We start from the raw sequence: 27,538 nt of genomic DNA, 5'->3' as shown, positions 1-27,538 counted from the left end.
ATACATTTTTCATTTTGTGGTTACAGCTTCTCAGGTGTGAGAATATACTGATTTTCCTTGTCTTATATGACAGTGAACTGAATGCCTTTGGTTTCTGGATGTTGGTCAGATAGAACAACCAGCTTAAAGAAGTCACCTTGGGCTTTAAGAAATTATGATGGGTTATTTTCACAGTTTTACATTTTACAGGCCAACCAATTAATCAATCTTGGTCTTCATTCAAGAGAATAATTGACAGATAATCGATAATGAAAGCAGTTAGTTGCAGCCCTAGTACCTATAGTTGTTGCTGTCCGTGCTCTTCGGCTTCCCAACAAGTCTCATAGAGCTCAATTCTGTGCACATCTTTAAAAAGCATCTTAATTTATCTTGTTTTTGATGCATGTTTTGTTGTAACTATGTTTTGCAAGGTGCTCTCTAAATACAATTCTTATTATTTTTTCTTTGGCTTTTACTGTATTTCATATCTTTTCAAAGTTTGTTCTTCCTTTTTCGTTCTTTTTCTTGTAAAGAACTTAACTTCTCTTGTGCTAAATAAAAAATGTCTGCTTGTTTTCTTAGTTTCTAATATCTGCTCTTCCAAAGTGAGAAAGAAACAGAAAACTTATAGAATTTCTGCTTTTTATTTTTTTGTTTTAGCATTATAGCATATACAGCATTTTGAACTTCTGTGATAGACCCATTTCAGTTGTAATGAATGGACCCCCGGGCAAACACAACTTGTGAGGAGCTTTTAATAATTTCTAGTGAAGTAAGAACATTTGTTTCTAATTCTCATTTAAAGACTGTAAATAAAGCTATTGCTATTCCCCTAATAAAACTATATTGTTCAACACATGGTCAGTTCTGCTGTTCATTGTACAGAAGCCAAGAAAACGTTGTTTCTGTTACAGATTCTTGAATCAAAACAATCAAACATGTCTTCCCAAAAGGGCAATTTGAGTGCACAGAGTCAAACGGTTATCACATTAACGAAGGCTGTATTCCGTTTAGATGAGCTACGTCCTGGTATTGCACAAGCCGGCTCACTGGAAAGGCTCTCTGGGACACTTAATGGAACAGAGACATTGTTAATGTTAGTGGTTGCGCCGGGAAAATGACTGTAGGCCAGCAACTGTCTCGACTGTTGGGTTTATTTTCGCATCCTTCTTCCCTCCCTTCCTTTCCTTCTGGCAGGAGGAGTAAGCAGGAGAGAAAAGAAAAACAAAACGGGACGAGCACCCACAGTAACGCGTGATGTGTCTCCACCTGTGGGGCATTTGACGTCTCTACAGTGACTTGAAGAATTACACTGTCACTGAAATAATATTATATTAATATATCAGTCAGAGTTTTTGTATTTGACACTTAGAAAGGCTTTGGACATACCTTGTAGTAAGAAAGACATTCAAGGGACTCCATGTGCTCCCTGGACTTCTGGTAATTTGATCCATACTCGGTAAGTTAGCTTGATAAAATCGGTTGGCATTTCTTGAATTTTTGTGCAGAAACGCAGCACAAGACATTTACATGCACAAAGTGAAGAACGCGAACACACGAACCTCCTCTGAATCGATTTATAAACGACTGTCAAACGTTTTTGATTATTTATTTTTGTTTGTTTGTTTGTTGTTAATTTTCATTTTCATTTTTTTTGTTACCGTTACACAGCGCGCCTTTAAGACGAAGACACGTGACCTCGTCAGCGAGACGTCAGACCCGGATGTGGAGCGGCTGTCTTTGCGGTGTTTTATGGGATGCTCTGTTTTCAGTGGAAGTTTATGATATTTTTGGCCGGTACACAAACGCCTGCTGGACCATGAAATGCCTCACGTGTCCTCAGCGGGAAAAGAAGCAATCCAGTTTCCTCCCGTATTCGGGGAAATGAGTTTTAGCAACGCCACGAATTTGTAGTAAAATAGGTAAATGTTTTGTAGCTATTTTGATGTAGCATTAATACAGGTTGCCTCTTTTTTTGAAGGTGGAATCCCGGTCATAAACTCGTGGACGTTTACATGTTTGGAGTCATCCTTTACTGATGGTATTTAATTACAAAACAGGCACATGTGGACCAATTCACCTCCTGGACTGAGCTAACAGCCGTTTGACATGATGACCACGATGGCCTCTGGAGCAAGGGCAGTTCTTCTCAACTTGAGATACACTTTCAGTAAAGCAGGCTCTTTTGCCAGAGTCAGACTCATTCAGAACACCAGGACATGTTTTGTTAAAAGAGGGCAGATTTTAACCCAGATTCCCAAGGTTACGCTGCTATGTTGGGGTGCAGTGACGGCAACATCTTCTGCAGTCAGGTGCCAGGAAGCCACTCTTCCATCACAGACTGCCGACAGAAAGTCTCTAGCCAAAGTCCAAGTGCATAGAGTTATATTTTTCCTTCGCCTCAGCCTCCGTGCATTGATACTACTCCTCAGATTTGGCCCCCTTCTCCTATTGTCCCCCTTGGCTCTGGTGTCCAAAAGCTTGGCGTCTCGTTGGCTGGACGCTCTGCTGTGGGTGACTGAGACCTCTGGTCCTACTTTCATCAAGCTTGGGCAGTGGGCCAGCACCAGACGGGACATCTTCTCTCAGGAGTTTTGTGAACGCTTCTCCAGGCTCCACGTCAAGGTGCGTCCTCACTCGTGGGCCCACACCAAGCAATGTCTCCGGAGGGCCTTCGGGGAGGGCTGGAGGAGGGTTTTAGTTTTGAGAGCACGGAGCCGGTGGGTTCGGGATGTGTGGCCCAGGTGTACAGAGGTTGGGCCAAGGCAGACCAGGTGGAGGACCCAGCCTTCCAGTCGCTGGTGGAGGAGATGGAGAGAGAAGACTTGCTAGAAGCCTGGGAGATCCCTGGTTTTAGAGGAATGGCCAGCTCCCTGCAGCAGCTCTGGGGGGGGAGTAGGGAAGAGGAGGGCTATGAGGAGAGGAGTTACCCAAGTGGTCAGCTCGAGGGGAGCAGTACAGAGAAGGAACATCTGATACCTGTGGCTATCAAGGTCAGCCTGACAATAGCAAGAGAGCCTTTTTCATCCCTCCAAATCTCACATTGCCTCCATCAATTGTATATTAAGTAGAGCATGCTCTAGTGTATTTTTTCACATCCTGCAGCAGATGTTTATAAACTGTTTCTGGTGTATTTAAGGTGGTTCATCCAGGTGTCAGGAGGCAGGTGGAGATAGACCTGTTGCTGATGAAAGCAGGCAGTTGGCTTCTGCACTGCCTCCCGGGACTGAAATGGCTCAGTCTGTATGAGATAGTAAAGGAGTTTGAGAAGCTCATGACTAAACAGGTAGGAATATTTAGACCCCATATTTAAAATGATGCAGAATTTTCAAAAGCTGTTTGACTTTGTGTTTTTCTTATTTGTTAAATTACAAGTAGGAGCAGACTTTTCTTTTTGTGGTCAATACAAACAGCTTTACATTTATTTGCATGTCTTTATAAAGAGTGTAATACGTGAGTGTAGGATTGTCTGAAATGAAAAAAGTATATAACATTTACAGTATGAAAACAAACAACCTCATATAAGAGAAGCTGGAAGAGTCTAATAATTTCAATGATCTGACTGAACTTTTATTTCAGATTGATCTCCGTTTTGAGGCCAGGAACATCGAGCAGTTCCGGGATAATTTCCGCGATGTGGATTATGTCAAGTTCCCAACTCCCTTACAACCATTTGTCACCAGGACCATTTTAGTGGAAACTTTTGAAGTGAGCACAGAAGTATTTCCAGTCTATGGAAAACGCTGATTTAATGATTGAGTTGTAAACTGAGCTCCAAATGTACTATCAAGTCAAACGTTAGAATATCAAATGCTAACTTCTATAACTATTCAGCTATGGTCTTCTTTAGAAAACTCAACCTATGTGACACAATGTCTGTGATTTCTAATTAATATTCAGTTATTCTGGTTGAATTAATATCTTTTAATTCCTCATAAATGAGGCCGACATTTTTCAACCTAAATTGAACCCTATCTTTCAGGAGAGCGAGCCCATTTCTCACTACCTGAGCTCCGATATTCCTCAGGATGTGAAGCAGAGAATAGCCAGGATGGGTGTAGACACCCTGCTGAAAATGGTGAGATATATAATCCACTGGCCATCTGTGACATTAATCATTACAGTTACTGCTATTTCATAACTTTCTGCATTTGTTGATGTGACTGTTCTGTGTTTGTGAATAAAACTGTGATTGTTTCTAAACTTCTGAAGACATTTATCTATTTAGCTTTTTTCCCCCTACTTTGTATTTTGAACATTACCCAGTTGTCTCCATGTATCCATCTGTATTCCAGGTCTTTGTGGACAACTTTGTCCACGGGGACCTCCATCCTGGGAACATTCTGGTCCAGTGTCGGGGCCCTCATGCTGTTTCCAGAGACAGTACTGGTGTCACAGGGGAGCCCCAGGGTAAAACCACCCTCACTGACTTGTGGGATACGGTGGTTGTCAGTGTCAGGCCAGACCCGTGTCCTCTCCAGTTGGTGTTGCTGGACGCTGGCATTGTAGCCCAGCTCAGTGACCATGACCATGCCAACTTCAAGGCTGTCTTCACAGCTGTGGTGCTGCGGCAGGTAATGAGGGAAAGGGTACATACAGGAGATGAAGTGTCCATGCTAAATTCTGCTGGTAGGATGGCCTAGTGGATAGAAAGTCTGTCCTTTTCATAGAAGACATGGATTCAAACAATGTTTTAAATGTACTGATTAGCACCCAGACTTAAGGTGCTAGTTTCACTGAAGTTGTGAACAGGGAAGATTTCTCACAAAACGTAAATCTGTGTGGAACTCAGCAAATATTGTTTAAAATTCTCACTTCATAGGAATACAGCAGAACATATTTCAAAGCATGTACTGCACATTCCTAAATTTTCCACTTTTCCAAAGCAAATCCAATCAGTCTTTCACTCTTTGAAATGAAAAAAAAAAAAAACAAGTAAGGAATGAAATCTGTAGGTCAAACATACACTCTTGCTTGGAAACACTGCTTTCCACTGTGACCCTCATTTTCTCTCTTCAGGGTGAGCGAGTAGCAGAGTTGATTTTGCATCATGCGCGAGCCAATGAGTGCCAAAACGTGCCACAGTTTAAGAAGGAGATGGCCCAGTTGGTAGACCATGCCCTCAGCAATACCCTCTCTCTGGGAAAGGTACTAACCGAGATTTGTGCTCTCTTATTGTGCCTGGTGTGTGTTTCTGACGCAGGGCCACATGATAATGGCTACCATGATGGTCATGATTATTATGTTACTATTTTCAGCTGTAGAGGGATGTTAGAAAAGAAATTGCATTTTGAATTTTGCTATCCTTCTATGATTGTTATTGCAATAATACACCATGGTTTGATATCCATTTTCTTCAGTTTCATTATTGTATTGTGCTTGTTGTTCGTGTGTGCTCTATCAAGATTTGATAAGCGCTGTTTGCGTTTATTATTGCTGTTTGCAGTCTTTCCTGTTCTCACTACCCCTGTGCAGAATGAAAAATTAAGTGCAAAATTATACAAATTTGCCTCCGTACTACTTATCCTCATAGTAGTTTTATATTGCTTGCAAAGGCCCATCAATTTTTTTTTTTTTTTTATAGCTTATGTAGGCTATAGATGGCTTGTGTTCAAAGAGGAAAATCAACACAAACCACCAGTATAACGCTGATAGGTTTCTCTCCTCCATTTGCCACTTTGGCCAATAACCATCCATCAAGTGGAGGTATTTGTCCTTTCAGATGTGTAATTGGCTGTTGAGAGTTGCCCGTGACCGTAGGAAATATTGATCACCGATTACTATTGATGTGTTTTGTTGACTGGGCTTTTGTTGTGCTTATAGATCCGAGTGGCTGAGTTGCTCTCCAGAGTCTTTGGTCTGCTCATCAAACACAAGGTAAAATATCAGCAGGTTATATTCATTGTGGCCAACAAACAGAAGTCTGGCTCTGTGTTGTCTCAATGTTCTTTACAACAGGTAACAATTCTGACTGAGCCATTGCTGTTGCCGTGGTCCTAACCAGTTTTTCTCAAATAAAATAGCCTGAAAAATAATTTCTGTGCAGCCAAGTACCCAGTCATGAGCTATGCTTTTTACCGTAAGCAGCACAACTTGGCACTAGCTTTAGCTTGAAGAAATGAATTGTCAAAAGAAATGATAGATCAAATGACTATGTTCTTGTTTGATTCATGTTGCTGGTAGGGAGGTCTAGCTTGCTAGGATGCTGCCTTGTGGAGTTCACTGGTTCATGCTTTGAAAAACAGTAGTAACTCAGGGTGAACCAAGAGAAATTACAAAAATTCCTTATCGTGTTACCTGAGAAGTTTACTGAAGTACTTGATATGTTATACTGAAAGGTCTTTGCCTGCCTAAAGCAGGAAACAATGAACTTATTGTTCGAAAATTCAGTTTTACATTATTATCAGAGGTGTTCAATACGTGTATGAACAAGTCTTGAACTCTTCATCTTCAGGCTGAACTGATTATAGTGTACAATTATTGATGGTGACAGAATCAGTAGCTTTTTGGATTGGAGTTCCCCTAACAGATGACAAGAACACATTTGTCAGCTCAGTTGTGATATATAAGCATGTAACTTCCTGGTTACATGAACAAAAGTTCACTGAAAGACGAGTGAAAACCACAGAAACAGCCAAGATATGATCATTCTGTTGCAAATAGGTGGATGCTCAGGTATTAACTGTATAGACAGTGCTTGTATAGTTTAGTTTTGTACTAAAATTAACAGTTTTAACCCACAGAAGACTAAACTTAAGACAGTTAGAAGGAGCACCGAATGACATGGCTGCATGAACAATGATGCTGTCACTTACTGATGTTGTTACTGATTGTTTTTCTAGGTGAAGTTGGAGAGTAATTTTGCCTCAATTGTGTTTGCCATCATGGTGCTGGAGGGTCTGGGCAGGTCGCTCGATCCGAACCTGGACATCTTGGATTTGGCCAAACCCCTACTGCTAAAGAACTGTGCCTCACTGCTCTGATACAAACAGTACATACACACACATACACACACACAATACCTGAACCACAACAGATAAAGCATACTATCTGTGCTTGATCTGTCGTGTCGTGTACTTGTAGGTGCACATACAGGTACTAACCCCTGTACTGTATACATATGGTACATCTATGGATACAGTACATATGTATATCCTCCTCATGCCAAGATGATGGATTGTCATCGAGGTTACAATGTGAGATTTCACTGTGGATAACAGGATCACTTCTTCATCACTACATTTCAGCCGTGTTGTTACTATAAATACCTCAGAATTTTACATTGGTGGGTATTTCCACTTTGATCACTGTTACTCTTGAATTTTATCTTCTACTGTCTTGTTGAAGTATGAACATTTCACCCACTGAAGTCAACTTCAAGGCACCTCTAACAGAGCTTAATGAAGAAGAGTGTGTACGCTTTACATGAGGTACCACTTGTAGTTTATTGAGTGCTAACGGATGAGTCAGACACATCGGCAAACACACAGATCGCATGAGAGACCATTTTGAGTGATATATGAAACAAAATACTACGAGAATCCCTAGTTGATATTCAAAAGCATATTTATACGTTTTAATGGCTAATATTGATCTCAGGATGGTTTTTTTTAATCACTTTTTATCCTCTTTTATTGCATATAAGATAATGTTGTCTAATGAGCCATATTTGTTTTAGTGTAAATCACAATGTACTGTAACATTTGTTCGTACAAACTACATTGACAATGTGAAGCCTTATGAGGGGACCCATGTCTATTAACGTTCCATCAAAATTGTGGGAACACTTGTATGAATTATACATATCAATAAAAAGGGAATCTATGCTAATTGATCTTTTTCTTTCCTTTGCTGCCACTAGTGACCAGTCCTAAGTTTTCTAACCCTTTCAGTGAGGTCGACTGACGCAACTTCAAAGCAGAAAATTCACTACATCATGGGCACGGCATCCATTAATTTACAATTTTATTAAATCTGTCAATGAAAAACACAGACAAGAGACGCGAATCTGTCAATGTCATCAGGAAGAACAGTCAGCATGGCTGAAAGAGTGAGATCAGGTTTTGGTGCAAAAAAAAACAAAAACAAAAAAAAACTACCCTCACATACCCTTTATTGCAAAACTGTTGATTTTTTTTTTCATCACCATCAAGAGCCCAGACAGAGCAGCACTGTTCAAGTAAGGAGGGAGGGGAGAGGTGACAACTGTGTAAAAAAAATCTTTTCAATAATAATAATAATTATTATAATTCATAATAATTATAATAATAATAATAATAACAATAATAATGACAAAAGAAATAAAAACATCTCTAATAGACAAACACAATCACCTCAGTAGAAGACGAGATTCTGTCACAGTCACAACAACCAGAGAAAAGTTGTTTTATTTTTTCCTCTTTTTTTTTTAATGAATTAAATAGTTTTTAAAAATATCTCACCATTTACTTATACTCATCTTTTTTTTTCATTTATTGCGAAAAATAGGCAACCGGACTAATTGTGATGATGCACGTTTTTGTGTGTCTGTGTGTGTGTGACAGAAATAGAGATTAAGTGGAAAGATATAGTGGAACGCCTTGGAGCGTTGGCACTGAGAGCAGCAGCAGTGTGTGGCGATGCAGTACTCTCATTCAACCAACAGGCGGCATGGTTCAGTCTGAACATTCCTCCAGGGCCGGAGCTATGGCGGCCCGCTGCCCCCCAACTGTACCAGAGGAAGTCAAGTTCTGCCAACAACAGCCTCCGTTTTTTGGAATGATGCTTGTGTGCTGAAACTTTGTCCAAGGTCGCATATCGGCGTTGCCAGATCTCAGTTCTATGTACAAAGGTTTCAAATCCCTGAAGGACATCTACAAAGACAAGTGCAACCTCCATGTGACCATCCCCTTTCTGGAGAAGCTCAGGGATCAAAGGGTCCCTCTATAGGGGGAAAAAAGTAGGATAGAACCAATCAGATCAGGTAAACGTGCCACAGCAGGACTCAACAGAATTGTTCTTGGGAGTTAAAGTCAGGAAGGATGGCAGAGGACCAAGATTTAGGAATGTCAAAAGCTGAAGGAGCAGGGGTTGTAACACAGTGACCTTCCCCAGAGGGTGGTTAAAAGGTCCTAACATAATTGTTTCTAACAGAATGTCCATAAGAGTTGATGACAGGAAAGAAACAAGTAAAACAAATAAAATAATGCATCCATCGTCCATTTGTCATATCCGTACATGCTGATCCCTCAGTCTCTCCATGCATTGTATTAATAGTCTTTAAAGACTAAGCAGTCAGTCCTCCTCCATGTTAAATGGATTTTTTTTTTTCCTTTCCGGCTCATCCCAGACTTTTCTATCTGTCTCTGTCAGAGTGGCAACTGTCAGTGCGATGCCCGCTGGAGGACTGGCTGCCCTCCAGTTCTCTGTGGTGGCCCCCATCAGGAGCATAGAGATCATTTTGGAGAGGAGGAAGTAGGAAACCAAACAGGTACGGGGGGGGGGACTTGATTCTTGGAAGAAACTAGGGTGTAAACTTTCAGTCCAATGTGGGTGCTTCCTCAACAGCAGGGTGAGGGAGGGAAGGTGGGGCTACTGGACTAGAAAGACAGGAAAAGGGTCTATGTAGGCAAATTGTGAGCACAGGCACATTCTCTCACACAATAACACACCCACATTCGTCTGTCCTTGAGGCCCTGGCTATGTAAAGGTCATGGCAGATGGCGCTCTGGGCTAACAGCACGGCAACGGGTCTTCTCGTTGACTTTTCCTTCTCAACATTGACTACATCAGCAGCTCTCAGTGGCCCCTGACTGGATCCAAACAAGTTAAACTGAGAATTTGGAGATAGGTAGAGAGATGCAAGGGACTGGCTGACATCTTGACGGCAGAAGAGGAGACGTAAGCACATCTCTTTCGGACAGAGCCTGACTTCTCCCTTTTACGGTGTGAGCAGCATCCATCCTCAAACGATCTGATTCTTTCTGGGAGATGTTTGGGAAGACACAGCTACTATGTCATGTTATCTCCATAAGCTTGTCTCTACATTCCTTCTGGAAAAAGACTGAGGGAGCTGTGTAGGAGTTAAGCCTTGTCAGATAAGCATGTAAGAGTGCATGTGTGGGATAGGGCAGGAAAGATGAAGTCTTTCTCATCTAAAGTGACTGCTTGTCTCCAGCTTCTCCCCCATACTGTTGTTCCACAGGCTGCCACCAGGGGGTGATGTTTGGGCTAACTGTTGGGGGACAAGGGGAGGAGGACATCTGATCGGAGTTTGTGGCTACGAGTTGAGCCAGGGGTGGTTGAGGCATTCGCCGGCCGAGGCCCTCTTCTCGGGCACCATCTCCAGCATGGGCAGAAGGAAGTGAGTGAAGTGGCCGGCGTCTTCGTGTGACCAGCCGTACTTCTCCACCAACACGTCAAACAGGGACCACGGCTTCAGCTTAGTGATGTGCCGCAGCTCACCTGCAGGAGACAATGGGGAACAAAATCAATGATGGCACAGGAGGATGTGGGGAGAAAAGAGAATGATGATGTTTAAAGGGTCAGTTCATCAAATTACCAAAAAAGAAACAACATATTTTCTTACTTAAAGATAAGGCTGGTGATATTTTATATTTTTTTTCTCATTGTCATCATGTCCCAAATGGCGCCCTTTAACAAAAGCGATAATTCGCAAAGCACTTGGTCAGCAGTTTTCGCAGGGACTATTTTTTTTTGGTAAACAGTTGTCCTAGTGAAAAGAAAAATTCCATTTTGTGTGGCAAAAATCCTAAAGGGAAATTTGGCCAAAAATGTCTGTATGGCTGGATCCTATTAAGGGTCAAGTAAGAAAATATATTATTTTTAATTTGGATGAACTGACATGCCGTTATTCTGCAGACTCCAAGACCAATCACTACAGCAACTGACTTCACTAACGGGTTCACCTCTTTCTGCTCAACGTTGTGCTAATCAGTGAGGAGCTGTAATGATGGAGTGAAAACCTGCAGAGTCTTGGCTGGAAACCACAGAGACAAAGGACAAGCTATGGATAGAAAGATGCAGAGAAGTGGCAATGTAATGGAAAAAGACAAGGAGAGGAAGGTGTTTATTATTAAAGAGAGGAGGAAAATGATTGGCTGGGAGTACAAGACTGACGGAGAAGAAAAGAGTATGAGAGATTTATTAACGATGGCAGTGATCAAGAACAAAGGTCCACTTCAAATCGTGGCTGCCATGGTAACCTCTCCTTCCTATGCATTGGAGAGCACAACATGGGGGAAAAGAAACCATTTATCTAGACTTCCCTCCAACTGCACTGTACAAGAGACCGATCGGGATCCAGTACTGAATCTTGATTTCTCGACAGCAACATTAACCTTGACAGCTGGTTTTTCGGCGTTAATGGAGACTCTGCTTCGGTCTGCATTCTTATAAAAGTTGAAGATGTTTCAATTGCTTTGTCCCCAATCAGTGTACCTAGCACATAGGAAACAAGGTAACAAGGCCGCTCAATTGCACTGCTCGGCCGAAGGCAGCATGGCAGACAGGAGAAGCCCAGAGAGACAGCGTGAGAAAGTCGGACCAGATTAACAGCGCTAAGAGATAAAAGGTAGAACATTGAGATATCAACTGCAGGCCCAGACCTCAGATAGAGACCACATCAAAAGCAGAATATTCAGGTCTCGTGACACATTATGAAGAATATATGAGCAGAAAGGGAAGGACATCGAGAGAAAGAAAAAAAAGAGAATAAATGAGAGAGTGCAAGGGTTATCAGCTGTATCAAACACAGATCCATACACTTACCAGGCTCAAAGATGAGCAGAATCAGAGAGTTGTATGACACACGTAAGACTTTAGATGCAGTAAGGTGAAGCCTTCCTTGTTGCTATTGTAAACTACTACTATTCTTACTTCCAGAGTAGACTCGCTTGTTCTTACAAGTGTTGACTTTTGCTCAACAAAAAATTGTGAATTATTAATCCCACCTTTGAAATACAATCTGTTGTGACTTATTACTTCTTGTTTCATTGGTTCCTTTGGCCATTATTTCACAAAATTAAATAGCTGATAAGAACATTATAAGGCAAAACATCTGCCTATATATTGTTGTCAGCTACAAGCTGGTTTGCTCAGGTCTATGTTAATACATTGTTTTGAAAATATTTAGAAAAAATATTTTCTTCTTTTACCTCTGATTGTAGTGAGTTAAACTGACTATTTTGCTTCAGTCCAGTGTCACACAATTAAGACAATCACAACAAAGAATATGAATGTCAATTTAGTAGGAATGGGCGACAAAATTACATGTCAAATAATTACGATTTGATAATAAATGTGCGTCTTTATTGTGACATGGCAACTCTTTCAATCCAAGGAAAGTTTCTCTTATGTGAGACAAAAATTATATTAACCCTTAACTGTGAATACTGCATGATCATAACATCGTGATGCTATACCAACGAATGTCAGTAAACTATAATAATGAATTATCGCCCAGCCATACAATTAGTATTATTCATTTTTTGCTGTGATTGACAACTTACCTGAAATCTATCTGAACTGCCTTGATGCAGGATGATTGGGAGTACTGCAAATCTTACTACACAACAAACACTACTTCACCCAGTTCTTGTGACTACTATGACGTTCTAGAGCTATTCCAAAGGGGATAAGCCCTACCCTACGCCTAACCAACCATTAACCACAGGGTCGTTTACCTTTCTTGGAGAAAAACTCTCGGCTGTACTTCCCGGCAGCGACCACTTTGCGTGGGACCTTCCCAAGGAGCTCCATGATCAGAGCGATGTGGTCTGCCCACCACCACATACATCACAGAGGGAACAGGCACGGTTCAGCATTACAGCATGCACACACACATCAACACGACAGGCTGCATGGGACTGAAACACGCCGCTGCCTTGGGTCACTGCATGGACACACGCGCTCACAAGCTAACGACTTATGTAGCACCTCGAAGTGGTGAAGATTTCTTCTCACTGTTTTCAGGCACAATTTCCATCAGGACATCCAATTTTTTTTTACCAAATTCAAATCAACAAATTGTCATGGCATCTTGACTGTCTTTTCGTGTCCACTTTTGTCCACCTTAGACGTCTGTGTGTCTCAGTCCCACCAGCTCTCTGTCCAGCGCTACCTCTTCTGTTGAAGAACTCCCGGGAATATTTTCCGGAGAGTGCAAAGTGCCTCGGAATACAGCCCAGCAGCTCTATGATGTGGGCTATGTGGTCTATGGAGGAGAGAGGGAGGTGGGAGGAAGGGAGGGAGGAGAGCGGGGAGGTAAAAGGAAAAAAGGATGCCGAAAAAAGGAGAGGACGGGGAAGGAAATGCAGACAAAGAAAGACAGGGAAGAGAGGAATTAATTGAAAGAGGAGAGATGAAAGCAAAATGTAAGGAAATTGTAAAGGAAAATGGAATCGGGGAAGGGAAGTGACAGGTTGAGAAAAGAGGGGAAAGGAAGGAAAAAAGAGACAGTCACAGACAGTAAAGGAGAAAAATCAGTGTTAGTGAGCTGTGCCCCCACAGCAGAGGTGATGAAATGAAATGTTCGGCCTCGGAATAAAAGTGACATGCACTCAGATGCAGAATTGAATGAACCGGAACCCGAAGTTAGAATTTCAATTTGGCCTCAATGGAAGGAGATCAAAGGTGTCTCTCCGTGAATCAGGATGTCGTGGCAAAACTGACTCTGGCTTATTGCGTGTGCAAAACATACAAAATGAGGTTAACTGTACAACACACGCGATGAGAGCAATAACACAGTGAGCTGGCTGAGATCAAAGATTTAGTGGGGATGATGAGATCAAGGGGTTAAGTGAAGATGAGGGCGCACAGTTTGGAAATGTTTTGTATTTCGCAAGACACAGAGTAAAGAGAATGAGTAAATGTAATGGCTGGAGCCTACATGCAAATATGGGGACTGTGATGCTTGATAGAGTAACATGTGACCAGAATATAGATACACACATATTCACGGGATAACTGGCTAGTGTTGCTCTTAAGCTCAATTCACAAACTGAAAATATGTTATGCTGCAGAAGTCTACAAATTGAGCAATAGCTGGAGTTGTGTGAACTCTCTGTGTATCTATACCATTTGAGTGATTCGGGTTTAGGTATACAGGGGGGTGGAAAATGAGTGGAGGCATATCAGCAGAATTGAAGGACAGGATTTACAGTTGACAGTGGATAGGGGGATTTGGGGAGAGGGATGCCTAGTTTTAAACTAAAGTCACTTCAGGGCATTGTTATCCATTTAAAATACAATTAGGATTGGTCCATTACAGTTATTATCCGTTGGTCAGATGCAAAAAAAAAAACCAATAGTCCCACTTTTGAGAATAGACAACACACTTGCAAAACAACAAATACATGCTTCAAATTATGTTGAGTTCTCTAAAATTTTACAATCACACACCGGTGTCTTAAATGGAAATGCTGCACCAAAAAACTACTTAATGGGGACAGCAGTTCTTAATTTATCTTTCATCATTCTTAATTTGGATCCACATTAACTTCCATAAAGTGATTATTAATCCTCTTGTTTTCCACAGAAAAGAAAACATTCTTCTTTTTTGGTGCAGTGCGTCAAATCAAAGTGCACAACTGCAATCAGTTCGTAGTTATACACAAAAACTGAAAATACATATTTAAAATGCTAATTTATCTTGGTTACAGTATCTATTTTGCTAGTATTTTTAACTGGAAAGAGCATATTGCGAGCATTAGACTCCCTTGTGCTACCTGTACTCAGTGTCTGTACTTGTGCCAAATGCTTTAAAACCATGTTTCTGTTATGTGAAAAATTAAGGAAACTTAATCATTAAAAGTTAAGCAAATGCACTGGAAGTTGTGATAAATGCATCACTGCATTTGTGATGTTGTAGCAGCAATGTACTGTATCTTAAAAATGGGGAAAAGCTGCAAAGCAACACATTTTCCTATTAAAATACATTAAACCTATTAAAATGTTCGATTAGAACAGTTCATTAAACATTTAAGACACATTGCTTTTGCACTGTATAATGAACATTTTCCCTCACTGCTAGTTATTTTTCATCTTCAAGTCAACATCCCGAATACAGATCAAGCCTACAGTCTTGAGATACAATACTCAGCTTTGATTCCCCTGTGGAATACTTGTTGAGTTGTTAACTTCTCTATATTTCCATATTTGGAAATTAAATTTTGTTTGCGTGTGACATGAAGATTTAAATACTCACCCTCATCACGGGAGTAGTCCTCTCCAGAATGGGGCTCAAACAGGTAATCTCCAGTAGCCAGCTCAAACGCCTACAAGAGAAGCAATAGAGTGCTTGAGTCTATACTGAGTGTGTATAATTTTAAAAAAATGAATTGTGTATGTAATGTACTGTATCTACAGTGTGTGTGTGTACACTCCTCACCATGCAGGCAGTACTCCAGATATCTGCAGGAGTGCTGTAACCGGCTCCTATCAGGACTTCAATGGAACGGTACTGTCTTGTCTGGATGTCCTCTGTAAAGTGCTTGTGCTGGAGAGGAAAGGAGACAAGGAGAGGAGACAAGGAGAGAAGAGGGGAGCTCATTGTAAGGTTGTATATTTCTTTCTATACAAATAACTGGCAATTGCTAATAAACCAAATTCTCTAAATCTCTTTTATTTTTTTTTTTAAACTAATGAAGAAATGGGACGATGTTTTTGCCTAATTAAATTCCATTTATCTTTTGTCTTTGAAAATGTGTTAAAAAATCAATTGTCTGCGAATTGATCCTGAAAAGGGGGACTCCAAACACAAAATATTGTAGAGGAACTCTTTAATTATTTGTTTTGCTTCTGCTACTTCTCCTCCTCTTTCTTACTCTCTTTTCAAATATCTGGACTTCAGAAACTGTGAGACCCACAGCAACCAAACCTCCCAGACAGGTTTAAAATCTCAATCTCTAATAGTAGCGTTATGACTGCGTTTTTGTTTGGGTTAATTACCCCCCACAAAAACCTCCAGCAAGAAGTCCAGCCAGATCATCTGACATAGACCAGGCCCATATCCAAATGAAACGAAGTATGCAAAACATGCAAAACCAACCTTTACAAAGTTCGGGAACCAAATTCCTTCCTACCGGATTTTGTGGACTTAACTAAACAATTATTTTAATAAAAGACTTTTTCCTAAATCTTATCAGGTTTTGTAAACCAAATGTAAAAAGCCTTCAACCTGGTGTATTTAAAAAAAAAGTTTTAAATCAAGTAATATCAAATTCCAGCTACTGTGTCTTACCACCCAGCAGGCATTTCCAAGATCAGCGATTTTGACTCGAATAGACTCAGCGTTGCGAGGGTCTAATGGGTTGATCAGGAGGTCTGCAGCCCTGGCCCTGACTGAGAGGGAACAGTATGGGAGAGCGCAGGGTTAATGCACAGAATCAATAGAACTGAGAGGAGTTTACACACTCTTATGTACTCATAGACATTTTGTCTAGACCAGGGACTCTTAGGCTTTTTCAACAAGGAGATCCAAATAAGAGAAAACCTGAGCTCTCCAGTCGTCGCGTCATAACGTGAACCCGCTGCAAGTACGATGACATGTATTCAGAGCGATATCAAACTGGCAAAAAGACTTGAAGTAGAAAACTTGGTTGAGAAAAAGGAGATGCATCTTTTTACTTGATGTATAATTATCTCACAATGAGGGGTTTGCACTCACTGCGACATTTAAAAAAAAAAAAAAAAAAAAAAATCCTTAATAAACTTTGGAGGTGTGACCCTAGAGCTAGAAAGTTAATGATAATAATAAGAACGCTGTGGCTGGATGAGTAATGCTGGTGGTGAGTCATTAATAATACCCAGGGGGAGATATTTGGACACTAAAACATAATAATGAGCAGCAGGTTTATTTTACCAGCAGCTATAATGTAAAAGATGAAAAAAGAAAATCAAAACATAGTGATGATTATTCATGCTCTGCCTATCTGTTGCCTCACCTGAGATTGAAATGAACTCATTATTATTATTATTATGCTTTTTTTCCCTCCTTTTCTTTATCTACTCAAGTGAAACTCTCATTTACATGTAGATTAAAATTTCCTTTTAAATGGAGACCTTGGAGAAGAAGGTGGCACCAATCATTTGTTGATAAAATATGAAAAACTCTGATTAATACAGATGAAAAGAATTGACAGGCAGCATCCACTCTGTATTGTGGGCTGACTGAGTCTATATTTTAAAACAAATTCTTGTATATATTTTGTATAAATGTATCTTTTTTTATCATTGAATAAACCAAATGTTTGATATTAAATAATCTAAAAAGACATTATGAAATAAATAATCGCATGAATAAATTGTGTAAGATATTTAAAAGAACCAATAAATCATATAATAATTTAGTATTTAGTATGTGATTTGATTATTTTTAAGTTTTATTGAAATTCACTTATTTATATATTTTTGAAATAAAGAACATGTTAATATTTTAGATGAAAGCGACATCAGATAGACGCTAACATGACAGACTGTGTAATCACAGCAGAAATAAAAACTGACATTTTGAAATAAAAATGTTTACAATGAAGTAAAACTTATAATAATGAATTCAGTTTTTCTTAAATAATTTCACAAATATTTTTGTTCATTTATATATTTGATATGAATATTTATTTTATCCCCTCTTGGGGCTCCAAGATGTTTTACCTGAGAACAGAAACAAAACAAACACATATAAATCAAATACAGGGATCATAAAACACCAGTGAATAAACTGAAGTTAAATAAAAATATAAAATATAATGAGTAAAAGTGTGAGATGATAAAACCCAGCAACATATTAAACATTCAGGTAGTTGATAGCATATAACCATGTGTCACCTTTGGGTGTGTCTCCTGTGCTCGAGGATGATACGGTGCGACTGCGGTCGGCCGTGGGGCTGTTGGGTGAAGGTCCTGCTCCTAAGTCTGCCGTGCCCACCGATATGGGATTTCCCGGCTCAGGATCCAGGGGCAGGTCGGGGAAGAGGGGCATCGTGCCCCGGTGGCGCTCACTGGAGCCGTTGGTCAGCCCCCGTTCGCCCAGCTCTCCGTTATACATCTCATAACCGGAGCTGAGAGAGTTGTCCCTGTCCGTGTAGCTGAGCTCGGACTCCACCAGGGGGCAGAGGAGAGGCTCGGGGGTGGGCGACGGGGGCGGAGGGGTGCCAGGGTTCGGTTTCCGTCCCTCGGACCCCAACAAAACGTGACCGTTGGTTTTGGCCGAGTTGGTTTTGTTGTTGTGGGGTTTGATGGGGGAAGTGTTGTCCGTGAAGAGGTCAGTGGTCGTGTCCTCATCCTCGTCTTCCTCGTCCTCCTCATCCTCCTCGTCCTCCTCGTCCTCCCCCTCCTGCTCCTTTGATTCCTCCTCTTCCAACACTGCCTCCTTCTCTGTTTTGCTCTCTGTCTTTGGCTCCTCTGTCTCATTCTCCTCTCTTTCAGTCTCTTCCTCCTCCTCCTCCTTTTCTTCTTCCTCCCCCTCCCCCTCCTCCACCTTCTCCTCTGTCTCCCGTTCCTCATTCTCATCTTCTGTTCCTTTCAATCCCTCCTCCTCTTCCTCTTCCTCCTCCTCCTCCTCCTCCTCCGCCCCCTCCTCTTCCTCTACCTCTGCTTGTGTTGGATCTCCACTGCCTTCCTCTGAGGTGGGGGGAATGGGGGCATCCTTTTCGGCGACAGGCGTGGGCTCCTCGTCTTCTTCCACCTCCTCATCGGGGTCGTCATCAGTGATGTGGGGTGCCTCGCTCTGCTCCTGAGGAGGCGCTGCACCTAACATGGAGAGAGGAAAGGAAAAACAGTTGAGAGAGGAAGTGAGTGGGAAGGAGATTGAGGGCAATCAGAGACGGTGTAGGCTGAGAGGAAAACGGCATGTAAAGAGAATAAAGAGAGGAGAGAAGGAGGCAACAGAGAGAATACGCAACTGACAGAGACAGAAGGGGGAGAGACAGAAGGTGGAGGAGGGAGACGGAAAGACACTGTGTTGTTTTGGTTTTTTTTTTTTTTTTTGTGAATCAGCCTAGCCTCCCATACACAGTGGGTCTAGTGTGGGCTGAGTGGTTGGAGCCAATCCACCTCCTATCCATTCACAGACAGACTCCACAAACCCGCACACACGCACGCTCTGCATGCTGCAGATCTGTCAAAGCCAATGCTTTGATTTAGAAAATCATCTTTCTGATTGTTGGCATCCTGGATATGGTGAAAAAAAAAAAAAAGGAAAGAAAAAAAAAAAGTACAAGCTAACCTAAATATGTTGCTCACTTTTCCTTCACAGTGGATTTGACTTGAATTAAAAGCTGCAACCAACATGCTGTGAGGACACGTCATCGCGCTGGGCCAATGTTTATCTTAAATAAAACTGTATGCATAAGAAAGTATCGTACGCCTCACTGTTAAAGTCATAATAAATGCCCCAGTTTAAAGATGGTTAAATTAACCAAAAATAACAAACTAGTGACTGTCAGTGGATGCAAAGTACAGGGTCAAACGTAGGATTGAACCAATGGGGGGCTTCCTGACCTTCACCTGAAGGTTCCAATAGACAAGATTTTAGAGCTTCACAATGTCCGTCTGATAATCAGACTGAATTGCCAACTAAAACAAAAGACTTAAAGAACTTAAAATGGGACAAAATGGCAGAAGGTCAGACAAAAATCAAGTTCTGCTGAACAAATCAGAAATTAGGTGGTGATTCAAAGGTCTGAAACAAAGGCGTGAGGTGGCAATGTAGGAAATTCACTGCAAAAGGCAGCTGTTGTTTTCTTTGCACATAGTCTGTACAACAGCATAAAAGTAAAATAGATGTGACAGGAAATGTCAAGAAGCCATAGGCTTATGAGGAACCTAACTGAAAGCTCAGTTTGTACTAAACTGTCTTCTTGGCAGGGTCAACAAACTTCTGAACCGGGATTTAGACCAAATATCAAACAGAACATGGTGATAATAACGCATGGACGTCCACACTTGCATTAGTGTCTTCAGTCCCACTGTGGAAGGTTCATTGGCGGAGTCCATCATTCAGATGCATGTTGCACAGCCAAATATTGGGCAAATCCACAGGACTGAATTTTAAATGCCAGGTTTAATCCTGGGAAATGTGAACAAAATAATGCCCAGGACATTTAGAGGGAAAGATGTTTTGCAGCACAGCCATAATAAATGACTTAAGTTCTATATATGTGTGTGTATGCAGTTGCAATCTGAATCTGAATCTTCTCCAGTTTGAGGATTTTTCTTGTGAAATATTGGAGACTTTTTGCTAGCCTGACAATCCAAGGGGAAAAAGAAAAAAAAAAATCAAGGAAAACCGCAGAAAATAGCGTCAAAACCTGAAATAAGGGGTAATTCGTAGACTTAAATTTTACAGGGCTCCGAAGCATATCGGCAGCGTGGTGAATATGTATGGGCCATTGCTGAAATTTAAGGGGATCGCGTGGTTTCAAGTACATGACCAGAGTGGTGTCGATCAATCATATATTTATCAATTATCAAATCAGCTGCATCGTACTGTTTTTAACATTCGAGGTGTTACAGCACCTCACCTTGGGATAACTCTCAGGACCGTGCAACTTACATGTATGATTAGTCAACCTGATGGGCCTCTCTCCTCCCTCCTCCTCCTCGTCCTCCCCGTCGTCCTCGTCCTCGTCGTCCTCATCGCTCTCTCCCACCGCCATGCTGGGGCCCGGTGGCGGGGGCTGCAGCGGCGAAGGCGGGTTGTGTTCAAGCGCCCCCTTCTCTCCCCCTTCTTTGGCTCTCTCCTCCTTCCTCTCGGCCTCTCTCTCCAGGGCTTCGATCTCCAGCATCCGCCTCTCCAGCAGCTCCGCCTGCCGCTTCTGTTTCTTCTTCAGCTTCTTCTTCTTGTTCTTCGAGATTTTCCCCACCTGAGAGAAGGAAAAAAAAAAAAAAGAAAGGACAGAAGGAGGAGGAGGGAGAGTCACAGGCGAGGCAAAAAACACAAACATGAATAGGAGGCGTTTAAGGAATAAAAACATTTTGATACTTATTTGAATGGTGGCTTATGGTGTCTGCTAACACTTCCACTGTCTGTTGATATTATATTTGTACATTTTAAATAGAGCATATCATCCTTGTCCAATAAAAACCTTGCAGCTAAAATTTGGTGATTTTGAATATTCCAGCTAAACAAAGGATCAAAGGTTCCTTTATGGCTCCAGAACATCCTCCTGCTTCTGAAAAGCACCGAAAACCTATTTTGTCAATCTGTTTCTTACTCTGACTGATAGACTCCTACATGGAAACACATTTTTCCTGCCAAAGTTGGAACCGTTTTGTTGCTGTTGTTACAGGAGCAAATTTCTGCGTTTGTTTTTGCTCCTCTCGCTGGTTTGAAGTGGGGTGGATTTCGGCTGGAAAAAGGCTGATGCCAAATTCTTCCCGGCACCAATCAGGACTTCCAAACCTTATGCTGGGAGCTGTGGGGCTGCTTATGTTGCCAGACTACTGCCAATCAAATTCAATCAAACCACAACCCACACAGTCCTGAAAACACAGATTAGCTGAGTTTTGGAGTTCTAAACTCTTGATAAACACTCACAAAGGAAGTCTTTTTATTTGTTTATAAATATTGAATGTTACAAAGAACATCCCACTGGATTATATGAAAAATGAATTGTCACAAAGCTGAAAACAGGGCTATATTTCTTAATTTAGGGAAGCTTGACATTGGGGAGAACAGAGGATAATTTTCATTAAATTTGTTTGTAGGGATTTTTACTGCATGTAATATGGTATTCTTGAAATTTTGTAAAGTACTATTTGTTGTAGGTTCCAGTGAGCATCTATTCTCACTACTAATATACAGAGGTAGGAGGTTTGATAGGAATACTGCCAAAAAACTGGTGAATAAATGCCAATAAGACATTCTGAGTATTGCTCTTTAACATTGTGGTGCACTCAGTAGTTTCCCTGTGTCAACTGTGAGAATCAAACCGAATCCTGTGGAACGCTCTACAGGCATGTATCTTCTTTTTCACTTTTGTGTTTCTCTGTTTGCGCTAGTGTTTATTTGTGTGTGTGTGTGTGTGTGTGTGTGTGTGCATTTCTCTCATTTCATACTCACATCTGTTGTACTCACCGGTTTGAGCTGAGGGGCTGTGCTAACTGACAGACAGAAAGAAAAACAGCAACAATCAGAGGCATCAAAGCTTCACCAGCGTCGACATCCGTCACACAACCGAGTTCACACTACGCTCAATATCCTACTCCTCTGCGAGATAAATCATGAGGTTGTGTATTCGCTCTCCCTTTTGGAGACCTGATACATACAGAATCTGTAGGTGGAGTGAGAAAATTGCAGACACATGAGGAAAAAGATCTTTCACGCTCCCACTGCCTCATTCTCTTGCCCCAGATCCATACTATTAATGGTTATGCTGCTCATGCCTGAGAATGCGGCTCCTATATAGTTCACCGAACACTTTCACCTGAAACAACAAGCCTCAAAAGAGTAGCAGTAGAGTGATGTCCATTTCCAAACATGTGTGCCGATGAATAAATGATCAATGTTTCATATTTAACATGAACAGTCTCTTAATATGTATGACCACAGGTAAAGTGGTGCACAAAAACATCAATTTTAGGATGACTGATTGATCTTAGTTTAATCTACTCCGGGTTTCCATCTTAGCTTGCCACATGTCTGCACTTATGTAGATGACAAAACCTTTTATGTATTTTGTCTCCTAATTCGCAGACAGACTGTGTCACCACTGAGCCCTTCTGTTTTCACAGTTGATGGTTTAGTTCCTCACTTTAATTGCACAGAAATGTAAGCAGTGTAATCGGTTACCCTAAGGGTCAAAAAGACGCCATTGGCTGATGCAAGCGATTGACAGCTCACGGTGGGGGTTCACCGAGGGGACAGCGTTCATATGGAGTTCATCAAGGCTGGGGTTTTTGTTTTTTTCTTCCAGAACTGATTTTTTTTTCACCGGAGGAACAAGACGACAGGAGATGAAGAAGCAAAGAAATGTCTGTGTGTAGTAAAAAAAGGCGAGCAGCCATGGAGGCACAAAAGGCTTCTCTGTGAATCCATTTTTCTTTTGAGCATTTCAATATTAAACATAAACTTTAAACATTATAAATATCAATTTCAAATCAGGAATGTGAGCTGTTAACCTACCACGTGTATTGTAAGCCTCCCCTTTTACCTAAAAGGTGAGACGAAAAAGCTACACAGCTTGCATAAAGGAAACACTACACCAACAGGCTTCGCTGCATGCCGGCTTTTTGTGGAGCTACGCTGCTGCCAACATTAGAAGCAGAAGTTTAGTTGTGCCGATTCTTCTTTCACTTTTAATTAACAGAGTAAAAGATATGCTAATTCCGTAGCAAAGTCTGGGAAGAACCCCACAAAAATAATCCAAAGAAGGGAAACAAGTGTGCATTCCAATTAGGTCTGGACTTCAAATATCAGCTAAGTTCAGTAGTGGAAAAAGGTTGTACAGCAACAAAGCAAAAGTGCCTGTAAAACTTCAATATTTTGTTAGAATATCATAGCTAATCATGTGGGAATTTTTCACAAGACTGCCTGTCATTCTTTTGCCGGGGCCGGGAGGTTTCCACATGCATTTTTACTTTGTAACCCCCACCCAGACTACCTGTTTCCCCCTGTTACCAGACTTTGTGCTAAGGTAAGATAACCGGCTGCAGCTTCATATTTGTCGTACAGGCATGGGGATGGTATCTATCTTCTCTTTTCTAACTCTCAGCAAGAAAACATAATTAGCATATCTCCCAAAATGTCATACTATTCCTTTAGAGTGTATTAAACATGAGCGTTTGCGCGTCCCTACCTGCTGATCCGGACGGCGGTGGGGCTCCGGCTTTCTGCCATTCGGTTGCCTCCATGGCCATGCGCCTGACAAATGCGTCATCTACACACATCAGGATGTTCTCCGGCTTTATGTCCGTGTGGATGATTTTACACTTTGTGTGGAGGTAGTCCAGACCCTGCAGGACCTACAAACACATTCAGATACACGGACACATGTTATTACCGAAAATCACGCTCACACCTCTTGTTTGATCATGTATACCCTCAAAAAATGCAGGCGTGGCCTCTTTCCCTGCTCAGTTCTTATTCTCTCCCTTTCATTCCTTCTCTCTTTCTCAGAGCCAAATTAGCCATTCTTGTAACGCTCGTCATTCTCTGAGGGCGGAGAGGAGGTTGCTGTTGATGTTTTGTTTTACACGGTTCCTCTCATTTGTTTCTGTCCAGAGGCTTTAAAGATTAAAGCGAAAAAACAGTCCCGTTTCATTTTTACTCATCTTCGCTTCGGCTTTTGAGAAGCAAGAGGCTGGCAGTGGGTGAAATGGCAAAACAACTTGACATGCTCATCAAGTGGCGGAGGGGAAAACGCCAGAGAGTCCTGCGTCGTAGGATGGCAGTGGTACTTAAGAGTGAAGTGTGAAGTGCACAATACCATGCACTGTATTAGAAGGCTTTGGTACCGGGTGTGCTCTTTGCTGTCTTGAGTATGTCCCCCTGCTCTTTACATATTAGATTTCTTTATCCAATTTCTGCTTTCTCTCTTTTCACCCAGTCTTTCAAAAGTCCATCTCTACTAAGCAGTATTTGGACTTGCAAAAGTATAATAAAGTGAAAACGTTTTCTAAACGTCCTACCCTTGGCCCTCCACCTTCGCCTGCTGGAGCCCTCATTCCGCCATTCATCATCTATTCCCAAAGCCTTTTGCAAAAAAAAAAAAAAAATCCTTATTTGATCATCTAAATGTCGTATCTGCTTTCTGCATTTGGGTTCACTCGTTAAACTCTCAGAAGAACTAGAATACCGCCAACTACGTAGGTGTAGCTGGCTTTTTTTTTTTTTTTCCCCTAAATAAATCCTGTCAAAAAGATCAGCTCAACCAATTTGACATAGCCATGGTAATGTCAAACAATCTGCCGTTTGGCTTCCCCTGTTCAAATTGTTATTATATTAGGATAGAGGCTGTCAGTAGACACACCTGTGTTCTCCTGTAAATTACTCTGTAACTTCTCTTTCTCAAAAAGTGCCATATAATGATAGCTTTTGTTTGCCTGCTGCTATATACAGAAGTGACCCAGCCTTTACATGCTTGACCTGACAAATACAGTGCCGGTGTATTACATTATTCTATTCTGTGGAAAACATACTGAGCTATAACTTTATTAATCCAGTTTTGTCGCCCATGCACAATGACAACCTGCAGATGTCACTGTGGACAACCCATGGACATTCTACCTAGTATCGTGCCATTTTATCCTGCCTGTCCTTACCTGTCTGATAATGCTCTTGACACATGGCAGCGGCAGACCTTGGTAGTTGGATTTAATAATCCACTTAAGCAGGTGGTGACCCAGCACCTCAAACACCATACACACATCTGGGATGGAGAGTCAAGGACTCACATGACCATATCTCTGTCAGTCATACACACACACTCTATCAGGATACGTATGCCGTTGACTCCGGAGATCTTGAAGTCATCTATCAGCTGGACTACCATGTCCTTGTTGGGGTCGATGGGGTCGCTCTCTCTCACCTGAAAGACAAGAGGACAATGAGATGCCGCAATCACGGGACTAGACAGGGAACAAGGAAAAGAGCGCAGGAAAGAGAGCCGAGAAAAGGATGAGGACAAGGGAGATGGATGCGGGGGATGAAGATGTTGAAAAATTGATTCTAAGATGACTGTCCTCTACACCCACCATACAAGATAAACGACTAGAGTATCTTTAGTGTTTCTTGTTAACAGAGACGATCAGAGAGAGATCGTGGTGCAAAGAGGGGAGGAAAGAAGAGAGGACAAAAGGATGACAAAAGGAGAGGACATGGATGGATGAAGGATGCAAAAATGGAAGCAAGAGGAAGAAGCAAAGGAAGGAAGAAAGGAAGAAAAGACAGACAGAACAGGAGAAAATGAAAAGAATAAAACTCCCTAACATCAAAATGTCAAACGAATCAGTTTCTCACACATCGCAGCAGTTTGATCTCATCCAGGGCCGTCTCTGTGTAATGCTGGGCACTCTTCACCACCTTCATCGCCACAAAGTTCTTCACTCTGTAATGACACACACGAAGATACATCACTCAGATCTTGTAGTGACTCACAAGCCAACACGTTGTTATGGCCAGCAATGGCAATTCATGTGTCCAAGTGAGAGATATGAAAATAGCACTTGAACCGTTACTGGCTAGCAGCTGGGCATTCACATTGCCCACACTCGCACTGGAAATGCAAATGTATGAGCTATTAGGCATTTTATCACAAAGAAATCATGTCAGCATGGGGTAATGGTACACCAGTGACCCACTGCTTTGGCTTTATCATAGTCCACATACACACTTTTTATAACTGACAGTATGCATGTTAGATATTTGTTACTGTACTGTAACTCTAACTGTATAGTTTTTTCCCCTTGTGACACTGTGCCAGGGCTCTGTTTGAGTGACCCAAGGCTGTAGCTCTAAGAAAGAATTCAACTGGTGCTGATTTTGCTGCAGCAATTAGTTGATAAGCCAACATGTCAGCTGACAAGGAAATTGCCAACAACGATTTTGACGATCATTTCATCGTTAAAGTCAATTATCAAGTGAAAATGCAAAACTTTACTTTGTTTCCTGCTTCTCAAATGTGAAAACATGTTGCTTTTCTCTCATTGTAAAACAAATATCTTGGACTGTTGGTTATTACAATTTGAAGACATTATCTTGGGCTCCTGGACATTGACGTGGACGTTTTTCGCTATTTCTGGATAATTTGTAGACTAAAAAACATATTAATGATAATCAAGAATTATTCAGCAATGAAAATATTTGTGAAATATCTTTTACAGTTTGCCGTTTTAAAAAAAGGCATCTGTCAACAACAGCAAGCATTTTTTGTAATATATATATTACTGCAAAACACCAAGCAACAATGCATAAAAAGCATATGGTGAGTAATGTTAATGAAAATCTTCCAAAACAGTTCAAGTTGATTTAAATTAAAAGATAAAGGAAGAGAAAAAGAATTGAAACTAAAACTGCTGTGAAAGGTCTGAAATAAATGAAAGACAGAAGAAGCAAAAAAGGACGAAAGGAGAGCGAAAAAAAGAAGATAATAGTAATTATATCTCTGACATGAATTCATGAGGGAATCATGCGTGTTAGGAGGAATCAGAGAAGACAACATGAGCCCTAATGCTGACATAGTGAGTATAACCGAGAGCCAGCATTTCTTCAAGCACTGGGAGTAACTGTGCACTGTGTGTAAGGTAATCCAGCTCCAGCTCGCTAGCTTATTACCAACATTAGTGTAATCAACACCAGTGACAGGTGTAAATGAGTTTGTGTGTGCATATGTATGTGGGTGCGTGTGCTTCTGCGGTGTGAGTCAGTGAAAGGTGACTCTGGGTTGATGATAATGTCATCCATCCTCCCTGGCTGCCATGTGAAACAACATGACAGTGCAAATGGATGGCTTCGGCGGCGGTGCGCGTAGGTGGTGGTTGCAACCGTCGTGGCGGTGACGTGCCAGATCCTGTCAACAGGTGCATGTGTGGTAGATCTGACGCCGTGTGTGTCTATGAG

The 27,538-nt window shown here is 41.4% G+C and overlaps 3 protein-coding genes across 7 annotated transcripts in view; 1 reads left to right on the top strand and 2 right to left on the bottom strand.

The window, feature by feature from the left end:
• The window catches only part of si:dkey-82f1.1 (DENN domain-containing protein 2A), a 41,591-nt gene extending 39,879 nt beyond the window's left edge, over positions 1–1,712 (bottom strand). The window contains 1 exon segment of the mRNA XM_040133147.1: positions 1,369–1,712. Coding sequence (XP_039989081.1) covers positions 1,369–1,505 — 137 coding nt within the window. The 5' untranslated portion in view covers positions 1,506–1,712.
• Positions 1,236–7,873, top strand: adck2 (aarF domain containing kinase 2). Its single transcript, XM_040133153.1, is given in 10 exon segments — positions 1,236–1,438; positions 1,651–2,677; positions 2,680–2,972; positions 3,119–3,265; positions 3,559–3,687; positions 3,962–4,057; positions 4,275–4,553; positions 4,999–5,127; positions 5,803–5,856; positions 6,822–7,873. Coding segments are annotated over 9 exon segments (1,857 nt in total). The 5' UTR covers positions 1,236–1,438; positions 1,651–2,088; the 3' UTR covers positions 6,963–7,873.
• A 58-nt stretch (positions 7,874–7,931) lies between these two features.
• The window catches only part of srpk2 (SRSF protein kinase 2), a 71,880-nt gene continuing 52,273 nt past the window's right edge, over positions 7,932–27,538 (bottom strand). For 2 of the 5 annotated variants that reach the window (XM_040133149.1, XM_040133152.1), the window contains 12 exons: positions 25,940–26,027; positions 25,421–25,508; positions 25,243–25,349; positions 23,778–23,943; positions 22,043–22,083; positions 20,534–20,843; positions 17,806–18,729; positions 16,220–16,320; positions 15,368–15,475; positions 15,185–15,254; positions 12,663–12,755; positions 7,932–10,422 (listed from right to left, as the gene is read on the bottom strand). In XM_040133149.1, coding sequence (XP_039989083.1) covers positions 10,238–10,422; positions 12,663–12,755; positions 15,185–15,254; positions 15,368–15,475; positions 16,220–16,320; positions 17,806–18,729; positions 20,534–20,843; positions 22,043–22,083; positions 23,778–23,943; positions 25,243–25,349; positions 25,421–25,508; positions 25,940–26,027 — 2,281 coding nt within the window. In that variant the 3' untranslated portion in view covers positions 7,932–10,237. Of the gene's footprint in view, positions 10,423–12,662; positions 13,193–15,184; positions 15,255–15,367; positions 15,476–16,219; positions 16,321–17,805; positions 18,730–20,533; positions 20,844–22,042; positions 22,084–23,777; positions 23,944–25,242; positions 25,350–25,420; positions 25,509–25,939; positions 26,028–27,538 lie in introns of all 5 variants that reach the window. The other 3 variants (XM_040133151.1, XM_040133150.1, XR_005707963.1) reach the window with 3 other exon arrangements.

The sequence above is a fragment of the Xiphias gladius genome, chromosome 8, assembly GCF_016859285.1.
Source record: "Xiphias gladius isolate SHS-SW01 ecotype Sanya breed wild chromosome 8, ASM1685928v1, whole genome shotgun sequence".
In the NCBI taxonomy this organism is placed as follows: domain Eukaryota; kingdom Metazoa; phylum Chordata; class Actinopteri; order Istiophoriformes; family Xiphiidae; genus Xiphias; species Xiphias gladius.
The sequence above is the reverse complement of the archived record's forward strand: the minus strand, read 5'-3'. Positions and strand labels throughout refer to the sequence as shown.